General features: G+C 46.1%; 1 protein-coding gene across 1 annotated transcript in view; it reads left to right on the top strand.

Moving 5' to 3' along the window:
- The window catches only part of LOC103175539 (zinc transporter ZIP11), a 171,900-nt gene extending 158,771 nt beyond the window's left edge, over positions 1-13,129 (top strand). Inside the window, exons 7-9 of the mRNA XM_042342563.1 lie at positions 10,555-10,653; positions 11,829-11,987; positions 12,834-13,129. Coding sequence (XP_042198497.1) covers positions 10,555-10,653; positions 11,829-11,987; positions 12,834-12,912 — 337 coding nt within the window. The 3' untranslated portion in view covers positions 12,913-13,129. The remainder of the gene's footprint in view (positions 1-10,554; positions 10,654-11,828; positions 11,988-12,833) is intronic.
- Positions 13,130-15,112: the final 1,983 nt, after the last annotated feature.

Here is a 15,112-nt window from a genome sequence, read left to right as displayed (position 1 = left end):
GACAAGACACGATCCTGGGAGAAACTCCCTTCTCTTTATCGAGCCAACTTTACGTCAGCTGTGATGTGCCAGATTTGAATGTACGCATCATGTGACTGTATATAACGTGTGACAATTAGTACATCATAAGTTGCATTTATGCACCCCAATTTTTACTTTTAATGCCTTGCATCCATCCCTTCATGACCATCACACTCATTCAACATGTGTGAGTAATTGGCTCTCGGAAGTCAGAGTTAACAACCACTGTTGTTCTTGGCTGATTGAATGTGTGAGCGTTGAGTAAACTGATTTAAGTTCTGGTCTTTATTCGGGATGAGCAGCAATATGAATTAGGCCTCGGTGAGCCTCATTGGACTCTATAAGGGTTAATGTTAAACAGACAAATTTGAACCGTTTTTGAGTTAATAGGGAGAATGAGTCTTGGATGTTTTCCTGTGTAATGGCTCCAGTGAAGTGCCTCAGAATCAGTCATGAAACATCTGAAGGAGTGAAAAATAAGGTAGTTTTTTTAGGCGGAATAATTAAGGACAGATAGAGTGGGGTCAACAACAACTCCAAATTGCATTTGTATAGCGCCTTTCACGTCGGGAGGGCGTCCCAAAGTGCTGGACAGTCAGGGATCCGCACCCCAAGCTGGTGGCTGGGGTCAAGGGGCGGGGTGGGAGGGCGGGGAGGGTAGGGGTTGGAGGGCGACTGAAGGCACGGTCGAAGAGGAGGGTCTTGAGACGGGTTTCGAAGGAGGCAAGGGAGAGGTAGAGGGAGTTCCAGAGTTGAGGGGTAGTGGTAGCTGAAAGTGCCAGATGACACACAATGAGCCCGAGTTAGCTTATCGTGTCTACCCAACCCAGTGTTAAAACTGCACTCTTTTGTTTCGTGCACTGTGCCATACTTACCCCTTCCTGCTATTTAACTCTCATTGACGTCTCCCTCCTATAAGCAAAATGAAAATTATGTGGAGGTTTTGTTTCGTTCTCGGATTTCCTCTGTAGAACGCCGCAGTTCAGGGATTTACAACCACTCAAAAAAAGGTCAGAGTGATTAATGGACTCTCTTAGGCAAAATACATCTAAGATTGCGATCTGAAATAATATCGCGCACACACCACCGTTCTGTTTGGAGAAATCGCAGAGCTTCTCTCGCGTCTGCACTGGCAGGGCCTTCGGCAGCGACGGTGGATGAAACGCAGTGGGGTCCGAGCAAGTCGGACGGCGTGAGGCGCTCGAGGGGTTAACGGCAGCCCCGTTTAAAATTACCCAGGGAGGAGAGCTTAAGATCTTGTCCGGGAGTGTCAGAGCTGTGAGCCGTTGGCCTGGCTCCTGCCGTTCTCACAGTTAATCCTTGTTGTTACTGCTGAGCTGAGGTGAAAGGTTAGGGTTTTTCTGTGTTGTTGGTGGGGCTCTGGGGGCCTGTATTTAGTTCTTCAGAGAGTCCATTCACATGTCTGCTCCCACACGTTAATTTGTTGTGGTCAGGGGCAGAAATGGCTTCTTTGTGCTTCCCACTGCACAGAGAGCGAGAGCGAGAGAGAAAAAAGGTCTGGGAGACAGAGTGGCACTGTTTGCCGGAATGGATGGCTTTTTCCTGTGTGTTGAATAGTGTTTAAGATATTTCTGTAGTGGTTAGGAAAACTATGCGCTTGTTTTGCCATCTGTGTAGCACTTTGCAAAGGACCCATCTCTCAACTTGTGGGAGTCGATCGTTCGTTCCAACTAAAAAAAAAAGTAAAGAGGTTTTTTTTTAAAATCTCGATGCGACTTTTTACTTTGGACGATATTAAGCAGCACATGTGAACCCTGAAGGCAATTTGTATTCATTTTTGTCCCGAGCAATTTTTTGAAACCGTTCCAAGTAAAATAATTGTACCGTTGCTCTCTTTTTGAAACGCAAAAATGTTTCTTTCGGGGTCATTTTTGTGCTTGTAGCTATAAGTTATGGCTTTGCTTGCTGCATTTAGCTAAATTACAGGCTGTGTCCCAGTATGAGGAGCAAAGGGTTTGTAGCCTTAATACAAACTAGATGCAGCTGTGAGCAAATTGCGTTATATTTCGATTGTGCTTTTAAAACCAGCGATGGGCATAGAAACTCCTGTATACTCTCCCTGCTCTGCCGTCGTTGGTGAAAACTGCAAATGTCTGCTGGAGCAAGAGTTGTTAAAGCAAAAATAATAATCCTATGTCATCACGCTTCTAATATTAAACCTGTTATAATATTCCCCTGTACAAAGGAGTGCTGTATAAATACAAGTTGTGATTGTAATGCACACAGGAAGGTCTCACCAACTATTGTAAAGATAATGACCAATTCATCTGTGGAAGATTATGGTGGAAAGGCCACTGAGAGGAACTAACTCCCTTCCCTTTTCCAGTAGTGTCACTTCAGTGTAGTACTGGGGGAGCCCTGCATTGCCAGATGTGCTGCCCTTCAGGTGAGACTTTAAACTTCTGTCTGTTCTTCAGGTGGACCTCAAAGATCCAATGACATGATACAAAAAAATGAAGGGCGTTCCTCCCAGTATCCTGGCCAACAACCCTACACCTCGTGGCTGTTTGTGGGGCTTTGCTGTGCACATCTTGGTTGCCACATTTGCCATCACTTGACAGCAATTACTTGTTAAGTGTTCTGAGATACTTCGAAGCAATAAGGTGCTATAAAAATGCACACTCTTTCTGCAGCTCCCTAGAGCGTTGGCTAGAAGTCTTCATACAAACCATCGTCAGCTTCTAGTTGCTGGAGGTCGAAGAAACAAAGAGCAACTCTTCAGCACAGCAGTCTGATTTCCTTCGCCAGTATATATACTGCTGTTTAAGGTCAAGGGCACAATGGAAAAGGTCTCCCATGACATGCAAGAACTAGGAAAATATTGTTCTTTAGAATGACCAATATCTGTGCTGAATTTTCCTTTCATTTGTTGCCTTTTGACTGAAGCCATGCTCACACTGTGACTGCAGTTATAAATCACATCATCATTCCTGCCCACGCTGGGCTTACCAGCACGGACTTTCTCAATCCCAAGAGTTTCCCGGAATGTAGGTCTGGGTTATGAGAAAATAGCAGGGAATTGGGATTAGTAAAGATGGCTTCATTGGAGGAACCAACACCGACACTAACACAAGGGAATGTGGTACATTTCCAATGCAGTACTGGGTACCCACTGCATTGATGGAGTACCTTCCTTTGGATGAGACATTAAACTGAGGTCTTGCCTGTCTAGCCTGTTCAACAGCCTAGCCTGTCTAGGTGTTAAACATGGCACTATTTTGTATTTTATAGGTGAGTGTGGCAGCCAAATTGCGCCCATAAATGCCTTGCAAACAGCCATGAAGGCAATGAGGCAATTTATTTGGGGAACTAGTGGCCAGGGCACCAGGAGGAAACTTCTTGCCATGGGACCTTTAACATCCACCTGAACAGGCAGATAGTTAACGTCTCATCAGAAGGATGACACCTCTGGCAATGCAGCACCAGACACTATTTTATTAGGGGTGTGTGAAAAAAAATGACCGTGTGTAATGTGGTAATTATCATCAGTGATGTGATAATTACCACATTTCATCAGTTTTCCCAGAACAATCATTGTCCTGGAAAAGCTGAAACCTAGCTATCAATCTGCCATGTCATTGAGGTGCCTGTGTTTCCTTTGAGACCATTTTCTCTCAGCTCCCTCCGACCCTACTCGACTGAAGCACATTGTCAGCATGAGGAAACGAGCTATTACACCTGAGGTTATTGTGCAGGGGGAATGTCATTTGGAAGCGTGGATGCTTTGTAAGCAAGCCAAATCTTTGGGGATAAAATTTCACGACAGGTATTATGTGACACAAGCCCTACAATAAAGACACCTTTAAAGCATCGTGGCCTCAATGCCTCTTTGCATAGCTGCAATAAATGGGGATATTTATCAATTTCATGTTTGTTTCATGAACAAAACAAAAAAAATTCAACCCAGTGCCCTTTGTGCCATCAGGTTGGCTTAGAAATAGGATCACAGGGACTGGGAGGCACAAATTAGATTCCCGTCCTTTCATTTTGAATTGATGGAATGAGGGTCATTTTACTTCCTAACGGGAATGAGTTTGGCCAGTGGCTTGGTGTGGGTGTGTGCGTGTTGGGTGGGGAGGAGCGCTGGGTAAGAGGTAATTTGTAAAATATTTCATAATGTGAATTTGTTTGGTCGTAAAACACATCTCAGTAGGAAATTAATTTCTTTTTTTGCAATAAGAACATAATGTCAGGTAGAGTCAGAGGAGCTTTACTTTGCAACTCAACAGGCATGTGGAATGTTTAAGGGCAAATATACAAGGTGGCTTGTTGAGAAGCAGGGTAGGGTGTGAGTCTGCGAATCTAAGGTATGCGAAAAACAAATTCCACTCCGTGCCTCTTGATATGATATCAGAATTATTCGCTGGCTTGCGCCAAGTTAACCGGTCTCGTACAGTGAGGTGAGACAGTTGGCGTCAGCGATCTTGGACTATTGAGGACCAATGGGGCCAGGATTCTTGCTACTGACTAGTATCTGTCTGCCTATGGGCATTGTTGGAGGTTCAGTAAGGACAGTGTGAGGCTTGGATCCAATCACCACCAAGGGGTCAAATAGTTTATCCTTGTGTTTGGATACAATGCTTGACTGGTATCCCCACGCTGTAAGGTCCAACATCCGAAAGGAATTAGATTTCTTTTTATACCGCTTTGTCTTGCCCTGTGGGGGACGCGACTGTATATACTTAAACACCAGTAAAGATTAAAAAGTAGGGTATCATTACATTTAAGTCTTGTTTTTTTGCCAACAAAAAATGCAAGGATCGTTAAAAGATGTGAATGAAAGGTGCAGTGTGGCGCTGTGTGTCTATATAATATATATATTTTTTTAAAAAGCTTTTGTTTCCCAATGTTTTACGAGCAGGCAGCGTAAAAAGATATTGCTTTTTTTAAAAAAAAAACTGCTCCCCCCTTCCCTTATGCTTTTCGTTACGGAAATGAAGATGGAAATACCAAAAAAATCTGAGTCCCATTAATCGGGAGATGATGTAAGAAATAGCTGCACTTTCCCAGAGAGCAGCTAGTGTTCATCATCAACCGAATGGCCTTCACTGCTCTGTTACTGGAAGAGAATCAGTTGTTTGAGTTGACTGGTGGCAACAGTGAGTTGTAAGGAGACTGTGTCTACAGCAACTGACTGGACAGCGAACGGTTTATACTGAAAAAAAAGCTGTGTAAAAGGGTAGTTGTTGCAGTAATTACTTTCTGACGGCTTTTATTTGCTTTATATTTGTAGAGACAGAGGCTGTTGGCAGTGCTGCAGACTGAAGTACTGTAATCCATTGTGAATTTCTTATTGGCAAAACATTCAGCATTGAGAAACGACTTGTGCACAATCACAGACAGTAAATGTTCTATCTATCTAAATATTTTATAATCCTTACATTTGATTCAGTGCCATTCAGTGCTGAATGTCGCCTCAAAGCACTTAACAGAATTTCTGCAGAGGGATTGTACTTGTAGGCGAACATAACCGCCAATGTGCACACAGCAATGCCCCACAAACAGTCGTAAAGTGAATGACTAATTTTTTCAAAGAAGAGTTGTTGGCCAGGACACTGGGACTTCCCTTCTCTTTTTGAATAGTATCATGGGATTTTGAAAGTCCGATTGAACCGGTACCTCTGTTTCACGACTTGCACCTCTGCAATGCAGCACTCTCTCCAGCACTGCATCGGGGTGTCAACCTAAACCGTAACCTCTAAAGTTCCCGACATAAGGCTTGAACCAACGACCTCCTGAGCTAGAGGCAAGAGTGCTGCCAACTGAGCCGGACTGTGGAGGAGCCAGCGGAACTGGAAATCTAACAGTTCTTTTGCGTCCGTTCGGACCCATTGAGAAATTTCCGAGCTCACCTTGAGTTACAATCCAATCGCCCCCGATTTTGTTTTTGTCCCGATCTTCCCCTGAAGGTCACATTGCTGAATCGTCGGAAATTCCTACGGTTCCGGTCCTGATAGATCAAAGAAAGGAACATCAACAGCCGTCAACCATTCCCTAGTTGGGAGGACGAATGGTCCAGGGGGAGGGAGAGACAGAGTCATTTGGAAATGGATCTTCTCAATGGCATGGCTGGCGGTGACCTTGCTAACCGACTGAATTTCCAATCCCGAACACAACAGAGTTCAAATATTTGGACCTGAGGAGTTCGGCAGAGGCGTGGCATGCTTGGCAAGGAATTAGCACAGGCTGAGAGGCTGGATAGAAACGGGAGAAGAAGAGACGGAAAAAGCAACCTGGACAGAATTCGGCAATGGTGTGGGGAACTAAATAGCAACTGGCAAGGTCCTGCAGCTCGATCGGAGTAGGTTGGGAGTAACAGAAACCACAAGAGATCGCAGTGTGAGAACGTTGGGAGTGACGCAGTTTTCAAGACAGGAAGAGACCAGGAACAGTGAGAAGGAAGTCAGCGCGCAGAAGACGTTTTGTGGAGGTAATCGGTGACTTATTTTTTTAACTCTGAATTGGAGTACAAGAGAAGACGACACCATATCCAGTTCTAATGGTTAGCACTTAAACCAGAGCTGATGAATGCCCTGGAAGTGGGGTAACGCTCGTGTTCCCGTGATGATTATTAGATGTTCTGCTTATTGAAGCCAAAAAATACTAACGCAGTGATTCAGGAATGCAAATGTTGGCCCTACGGCAAGCAAGCTCGGGTGGATTATGTGGGAAGCAGGACTGGAGAATGAAACCCAAGGAAAATGGAATTTGTAAGGGGAATGAATGGAAAGAATATATACAGTACTTCTGTGAGGAAGAGGAAAAAATGTTGCCAGAACCATGCCAAATCATTGAATAAAGAGATCAAGGGAAACTTAAAAGGAAGAGATCTGGAAAATCCGAGTAATTCAAGACAGACTTTCACTATAAAGCACGTCCTCATTGCCTGCAAGCCGAAGGCATCCTAGCTGGACTAGTGCCAAGCTGTGCGGTTCCCTGGCTTCATAGAGAGCTCAACTTTGCCCTGGCTTCCCCATCGCTGCCCTGAAACTGACAGACAGGCAGACAAGGTGCACTGCACTAGACGTTTCAATCGTTTCATTTCCCTCCAACACATCGAGGAACCCACTGAGAGCCAGAGGGGTTGCCGTGAGTGAGCGAGCGAGCGAGCGAGGCACGAAATGTGCTGTTGAGTGACTCTGGGAACCCGAAGCCTTGACCAACTTGGGAGGAAGAAGCCTGTGCTGTTAACTCAAGACTGCTGTGACTCTAGAACAATACGACCTTTGAGACTCTGCAGGAATCCAGTGCGTGATGTCCTCTTTTTATTTTTCCTCTTCAAGCTGGAGTTTCCAGCTGGATCTGTGCTCCCTGTGTGCTGCAGGCTGATGTGCAGATGTGGTAGAGGCAGCTTTTGTGCTGCTAACAGATAGACTTTTGTTCTCTGCAGCCCGTTTCCCGTTATTAGGTTGTACAACGGCTGCCTCTTCCCCTCGCAGCAGGTCCAAACGGTTCACAAATTGCATAGCATCGTATTTATAACTTCCACAAGAACCATATGGGCAAAAAAACGCAGCCACCGAGTTTCGAAACACAACAACACTCACCACAGCTCCTTTACAGAGGACAATAGAGGTTTTTTGAATCTTGGCTTTCAGCTGCAGTGTTTGGAGGAACGCACACAGTGTACTCCACTTAGACGCCCTGTAAATTCCCACAGTTTTCCTTCCCTTGTCTCACGCGATGCCCCGTTCCACAGGATGAATCGATTTTAGAAATGTTTCTTTCCTCTTTGCCTTTGCTGTCGGCAGCCCAACCAGAACATCGGGAAGATCCTCTGAGATTAATAAAAAAAATCTCCCCATCAGATCACATTGGGGTCTATTGTGTGTCTCTTGAGCCCCAATGCTGAAATTGCTCGTTAATGTGAGCACCTAAGAGTCTTTGCAAGGGGTTCAACTGTAGCAAAGTATAAAGCGTAATGCATATTGGACGTTTAGCCAGTCTGCATAATGTTAAGGCTAGAAACGTCTTCACCTGAGTCTAGATTTACACTATTTCCTTACTATTTGAGAACATTCAGAATTTGGCAAGTTCTTTTAACGCAGTCTTTGTTTCGAACCCGGTTTTCTGTTTTAAGTTTTATTCTTATTTGTCACAACTTCAAAGCTAAGACTGAATTTAACAGTTTTACCAAATTCCGAAGTCCTGGCTCTGAAACTCTACATAAAATGAGCGAATCTGGACACGGTGGGAAAAACCGCCCGAGCAAAATGCCTGAGAAACTGAAGAAACACAAAATTTCTCCTGAGTTAATCGGAGAACCTGTTAGAGGTTTATACAGAAGGTTCCGCTCTACAAAGTGGAAGCAAAGGAAAAAAATTAGGGTTATCAGAGGTTAGGTTATAATAATAATATTCCTTGCATTTGCTACAGCAGCTCATCACGTCGTTGAGACATCTCAAAGCGCTTCACAGAATACAGCATAAAGTGGATTGACTGTGTATTTTGTGGGCCAAACGCAACAGCCAATTGTGCACAGCAGCGTGCCACAAATAGTGGATTCAGTGACCACATTTTTTTGGAGAGAGAGTGTCACTCTCAATGAATTACTGGAGACAATCTACTCAAAGCTGGTCGTGGCACACTTGGTATATTTTAGATGGTATGTGTTCAGCGAATTGTAGCCATTCACCCCATAGAGTTCTCCTCTGGAACTGTGCACTCTAATCCCAATGACCTGCTCGTTCCCCCAAACCCTTTTGTATTGTTCCTGCTGAACTACGTATCCAATTTCCCCTTCAATATGTTAGGGGTGTGAGCAGCTTGTACCACATGCCACCGGTAGATGAGGGTCACTCTGTGCACTGTGTTGTTAAGGCAGCAGATTAGCCAGACTCATCTCCGTGTGAGATTGCACAGCGGTGGGAGCAGGGCAAGTCCAGTGTAACGGCGGGCATTCAGCTATCTGTTCGTTCGGGATCAAACGCCATCATTGGGGTGAAAATTGCAGCGTGCGATGTGCTCATTTATCATCCGGCCCCAAATCGAGGTCAAACCGTTTTACCGACGATACGAAGAAGAAAAATCTTTGCGACAATGCCTTTCACGCTGGACAGACGTCACAAGGCGCTTCACAGGATACACTGCAAAGTGTAGAGTAGGCAACGAGTATGATCACGGCTCACAGACACAGTGGGGCTCAGTTAGTGCATGGTAAACCTGCATTGTAAGAGAGGTAGCATATTTGAGGGGTCATCTTAATATGAAAGGCGCTGCATCACATGCCCGGATTATTGCCTCTTATTATTATTATGATTACTTCCACAGGGTTCTTTCCTTCTCCCCCCCCCCATCCCCCCTCCTCTCCCCTCTGTGTTTGACAAGCACATCAAGTGTGAAATTGAAAGGCAAAAAAAAAAGTGGGGAAGAGGTACGTTTCCCTTGTTTATGAGACCACACAGTCTGCGCTGGAAAGGTAGCAAAGAGAGGGGGAAAAAAACAGCAGTGCTCAGTCAACCACAGCCCTTTCAAAAAAAAACACCCTCCTTCATAGCGCACTTCTAAGTTGCATTCCTAGGTGGGTCCCAGTGGTGCATGAAAAAGCCAGTCATTAGAATAATTTATTTTAAATGCTGCAGGCAGCCTCTTTGATTCAATCAATTGGCAAAGTATTAAGCTGCACGAGTCCATATTTCATTAAAGGGGATGTTGCAGGAGTGGAGGTGGGGGGAGTGGGGTGGAGGGAACGGTAATGGTGAAGAGTATTGTGTGTGTGTGTGTGTGCGTGTGTATATATTATACACAGAGAGGCACCTACTGCCTTCAAAATGAAAAGCTGCAATGAACAGGAAAACAACTCGTGGAAATGTATTTCATTCACTACTTTAACAAGAGGTTTGGTGTATGTCCTGTGCCTGGCATTTGAGGATTGATATATCGAGTGCCAGTGGGTGTTGGCTTGCGTTACACAATAAGAGGAATGTATTCAGGCTTTAGCAGCCTTCTCGTGACTAGCTCCAATTTATCTATTTTATTCCAGGGCAGAATCTTGAAGCCAAGCCAGTGGCAGTCAATACAAGCCAAGGAGAATACAGCGTAGCAAAGCAAAGCAGCCTTTCATTATTAGAAATCATCTGCAGCTCATGCCATACACTGGGTTCATTACCCTCAAGGGCTCTCTTTACAAAGGGCTTCTTTGGAATGGCCCTGAGCAGTCAAAGACAAATTCAATGTATTTTAGATGAAAGGAAGGGAACAAATACACGTCCACCGAAATTTACCTTAAAACTCTTGAATTTTGAAGCTGCTACTTATCTTTTGTTGACAGATCTTTAACTTGAGTTGGTTCTTCCCAGCCTTCTCCCCACTACCCTCCGCTCCCTCCCCCACCACCAACCCTGAGCACTTGTGTCAAACAGGGATGGAGCGTTGCCGTTTAAACATGAGCTGTGTGTGTGTGTGTTGAAGCGATCTGCTTGGCAAAGGTGCAAGTGAGAGATTCAGGCTCATGTTACTTTACCCGCTGACATCCGCTGACTCTGATCTCTTTGTGTTCCTTGTTGATTGCAGGAATTTAGCAATTGGGATTGGACTCCAGAACTTCCCCGAAGGCCTTGCGGTCAGCCTACCGTTGCGTGGAGCAGGAATGTCCACGTGGAAAGCCTTCTGGTAGGTGATTCCCACGCACAGCGCGAGGCTCAGAACTCTTGAAGGGGTTAAGGTTCGCGCACCGTACATTGCTGAAGGGGTTAAGGCCGTGAGCGTACGATGCTGAAAGTGTTAAGGCCGTGAGGGCTAAATTGCTGAAAGGGTTACGATTGCGAGCGGTACATTGATGAAAGGGTTAAGATCGCCCAAGCTGTACATTGCTGAAGGATTCCAGTTAGTGTCTATATAAAGTGTCGCCAAAGCAGCATTCGCTGACTGGATTGAGGGACGACAGACATTGCTACGAAAACATTGCAGAGAAAAACTAATAACGTAGCGCACTTGCACGTCTGCTGGTTAGTTGTTCTTCATCTTATCTTATTGGCAGTTGACTTCTGTCTCCTTCCCCGCCAGATCTGTCTTTATTGAGAGATAAACATTTTTATTTCAGCCCAACCTGCTTTGATCCCATACATACATGTCATCACTTTGAGTGGTTTTGTGTGGCAACAAAAAGCAGCTTTCTCTGTAGCTACTTAGTGTTATCTAGAGATTCTCGGCTTCCTGATAATTCCCACCGCGCCACTTTTGCTGGGACGCTCGCTGGGCGGAGGGGAAGCTTTCGTCCGGCTAAGGTAACGCATGTTCGCACGCTTACCTGTCGGGCTGTTTGCCCCCAGTTCACTCCTGGCCCTGAAGCCCACAGCATTTGCACGACTGCAGCATTTCATGTTAACGCCTTTCCTCACAGGCTCATTATAGCGTTGTTTCTGCTGTTGTAAGCTCTCCCTTCTCCCCGCCTCACACACACCAAACACCACACGTGAACCTTTCTACTCTGATTCGATTCTGCCCTTTAAAACGATTTGTCCTTGAGTATTTCTCCCGCTCCTTTCTCTATGTGCTTAATCTCAACACCCGTTTACAATGACTCATTCAACGTCTCGTTAAATCCATTTCTTTTCTTCTGGAGGTGATAATAATTCCGGACCCTTGTTATTGACTCATCGATCGGTGGCAACAGCTTTCCCTATTTATCCTCTCAAAAGCATTCATACTTCTAAAACCTTTTATGAAATCCCCTTGCTTAACCTGATTTTGTTGGGGTGAGGGTTACTTCTTTACCTCCCTTCAAGCCCTTACCCCATCTTTCTACTTCTTATGCCTCTGTTGTTGTTGTTGTTGTTGTTGTGAAGGTATGGCCAGCTAAGTGGTATGGTTGAACCAGTGGCCGGAGTGCTGGGAGCCTTCGCTGTGGTTCTGGCGGAGCCTATCCTGCCCTACGCTTTGGCATTTGCTGCCGGCGCCATGGTTTACGTTGTCGTGGACGACATCATTCCCGAAGCGCAGCTCAGGTGAGCACCGCACGGTCCTCAAAGCAACCCTTCCCCCCACCCACCCACCTCCCCGTCTCAAACCCAGACCAGCTGAGTGTTCCCAATTACCTCAGCCACCAGATAAACTGGTCGGTCCAAGGTACCTTGTTATATCAGTGCCAAGAGTGCTTGATAACTGCAGCCCGACAGGCGTCTGGCAGGAGATTGCAAAGCAATAATTCAATGAAGTGGCTCTGACGATGGGACAATAATGAGAGCAAAGGGCAAGCGATTTATGAGTGCCAGCGGAGCACAAGATGCCTGAGCCGTTGCTTTAGTCTTTGTACAGTGGCACCAAATGTGCGGTGATTTACAGCGACGTTCCTTAAAAGGGAATCCCACTGGGGCCCGGCGACCGCACTCGGCGACCGGGAAAGTCCGTCCCATGACGATTTTTGTGGGAACGCCGCTCTGACAGGAGCACGTTGGAGGTTGGCGTGACGCCTTTCCGATTCGCTTGGTGGAGAATCCCGTTAGAAATTCCTGCATGGAGCACCCTCTGACGCCTATCACCCCCGTGTCCTTTTAAACCAACTACAATGCAGTACTTTCGTCTGGTTACTGTGAGAGGGAAGGAATCTTGCCCGAGGGAGGGTTTGAGCACAGAGGAGGGGTGTGACGCTCGCTTTCTGTATTAAAGCCTGGGAAGAATTGGAATGACCGCATTCGCACACAGTAATTTTGCTAGAGAGCTGCAAAGGGGAGGGGGGAGGGGGGAGCTGATGGGTGGTGAGGGGGGGCGCAAGGAATGTGATCCGAATTGTACGCCAATGGACAGCTGGATCTGTTTAAAGACACACTGACCTTGTTTGCTTTTGTTTGTAGCGGGAATGGCAAGCTGGCTTCCTGGATGTCCATCCTGGGCTTCGTCTTGATGATGTCACTCGACGTTGGTCTCGGATAATCTCAAGTTAATCATTCTTCCCCTAACCCCCAGCCTCACCCCCACCACCCTCTCCCAACCCCAACCCCACTCCTATCCGTAGACTACCTTCCCGACTGGGTCTGCTGTACTGAACACTGGGGATCGGGGCATCTCTCGTTGATTTGTTGCTCAGTCACAGAATTTCCAATTGTTTATGAATTTCTACTTGAATCTTAAAGGACAATCGCAAAGTTCAGTTTCTCGCTCCTTAAAAAGTACTTTTTTTCTCTCTCGCTCTCTCGCTCTCTCTCCAGCACATTGGAATGATAAAAGTTGTCCATTCCACAGGCTTGGCACCCGGGAGTAATAAACGCTGTATTTCCCCTGGCTCTGCTTGCCCCACGGGTAATTGCGCAGTGCTGGTATCTCCCTCTACCTGCAGCCCACGAACACGGAGGGCCATCAGATACCAGAATGGCCCCAGCGTGGCCCCAGCCCTGGGGACGGGAATATGTCTTTGGTGAAGCTGCTGGGAGGTTTGAACTGGTTGAATTCTTCGTTAAAGTCATTTTCCTGATACTTTACGAAGAATTCGCCTCTCTCGGTTTGGAAGGGGGAGTAAAACCCTTTTGATAAGGCAATTTTATTTGTGGATCTGACGGCACCGCTTGTTGAACAAAATGGACCTTTTTCCGTGTGAGACCAAGTTCCGGAAACAACCTTCAGATAACTTATGACATCCCGCAATTCGTTTTGGCCAGAACTTTAACCTGCGTTGGTCTAAATGTTTTTTTTAAAGTACGCAGTGAGAGCTTAGGTGAAGGGTCAATAGCTCCAAAGAGTGGATGTAACCTGATTCCATATCCAATTGCCAAACTGCACAATTAGGCAGTCGTTTGCCTACGAATACACAGTCACTACACTTTACAGTACTGTATATCACATGAGATGTTTCAATGACGTGATAGGGCGATATATCAAATGAATGGATTACTATTATTATTATTTATTCTGGAGCCCGGCACAGATTCTCCATGAGAGCACTTATTTCAGGGGCTTTTATCAGTCAACTTCTTTTGAAGGATTGATTGACTCTCTCTCTTACAGTGGTGGCAGTTCCTCTTTACATTCAGACACATTATGCAGCCATAGTGAAATTCAGTCTCCCGACTCTTAAACTCGAGATGCCCTTTCCTGTCCTTGCAGGCAGTACAGAGTGAAATACGAGTCCAACCACTTGGGACTTCATCAAGTGAACTCATCTCACTTCACAAAGGCCTCCAGCCAAGCTGGGTTCCCGAAGGATTCCAGGCTCAAACCTGATCCATCACTGATCAATGGATGCCCATCCTGTCGGTCTGTGAATGTCTGCTTCAAGGCAGTCAGCTCTAGAGGAGTTTCCTGTTAGCCATTTGCCAGACAGTAGGGTCCATCCTGACACATGACGATTTCTAAAGGGGTAGAATTACCCCAGTGAGGAATCTGCGTGGGGGTTGCTTCCGGGACGCGGAACTTTCGATGCGGGAACTCCGCTTGGAGCAGGGTTCCTGCCCGTCGAAGGAAACCTACATCCGCTCCCCCGCAAGGAATCTTCGTCAAGGCTCCTTATTGAGGAACCCCGTTGGAAATCAACACGTAAGGCGCCCCATTGCACAAAATCGGCCCGAAATGGCAGACGGGATGGGATGGGAGTTGGGGAGAGCGCGAAAACAAGTGAGGACTTCTACCCTTCCAACATGTTAGGTAGCAAACAGGGGAAGAGACTATTTTCCAAATGGCTAATAAAACCATATAACGTCTATCTGATGCCCAGGAATTTATAAGAGGGCAATAAAGTTTGTGGCCGAGTGTTTCCCATGCGCTCACAAAGGAAAGTGATCTTCAGACACGACTTCACGGCGGCCAGCACTTAATTCCATGCTTAACATTTCCCATCCAACACAATAGGCCAGTGTACTTTAGACGTTTACTACTAACTCACCCACCCATTTACAAACCCCTGATGTCGCTGTCCTCTTGGCCAGTGCCTCGTTTTAAACAGCATTTAAGCGTACAATGTCGTGTTTGTTTTTGAAGTAAATATGTAACCGCTGTGTAATGAGGTGAATTATAAAAAGGTTATTGATGGATATCGCTCTGGCACGGCACCGTTGGCTCCGCAACCGGACAAAAGTGAGGGGGGTGGGGGGTTAGGAGGGGAGTGAGGGGAGGACCAGAGCGGAGGGGGGGGGGGGTGGGG

This window comes from Callorhinchus milii, unplaced genomic scaffold, assembly GCF_018977255.1.
Source record: "Callorhinchus milii isolate IMCB2004 unplaced genomic scaffold, IMCB_Cmil_1.0 Scaffold20, whole genome shotgun sequence".
Classification (NCBI taxonomy): Eukaryota; Metazoa; Chordata; class Chondrichthyes; order Chimaeriformes; family Callorhinchidae; genus Callorhinchus; species Callorhinchus milii.
Note: the sequence above shows the minus strand (reverse complement) of the source record. Positions and strands in the feature narration are given on the sequence as shown.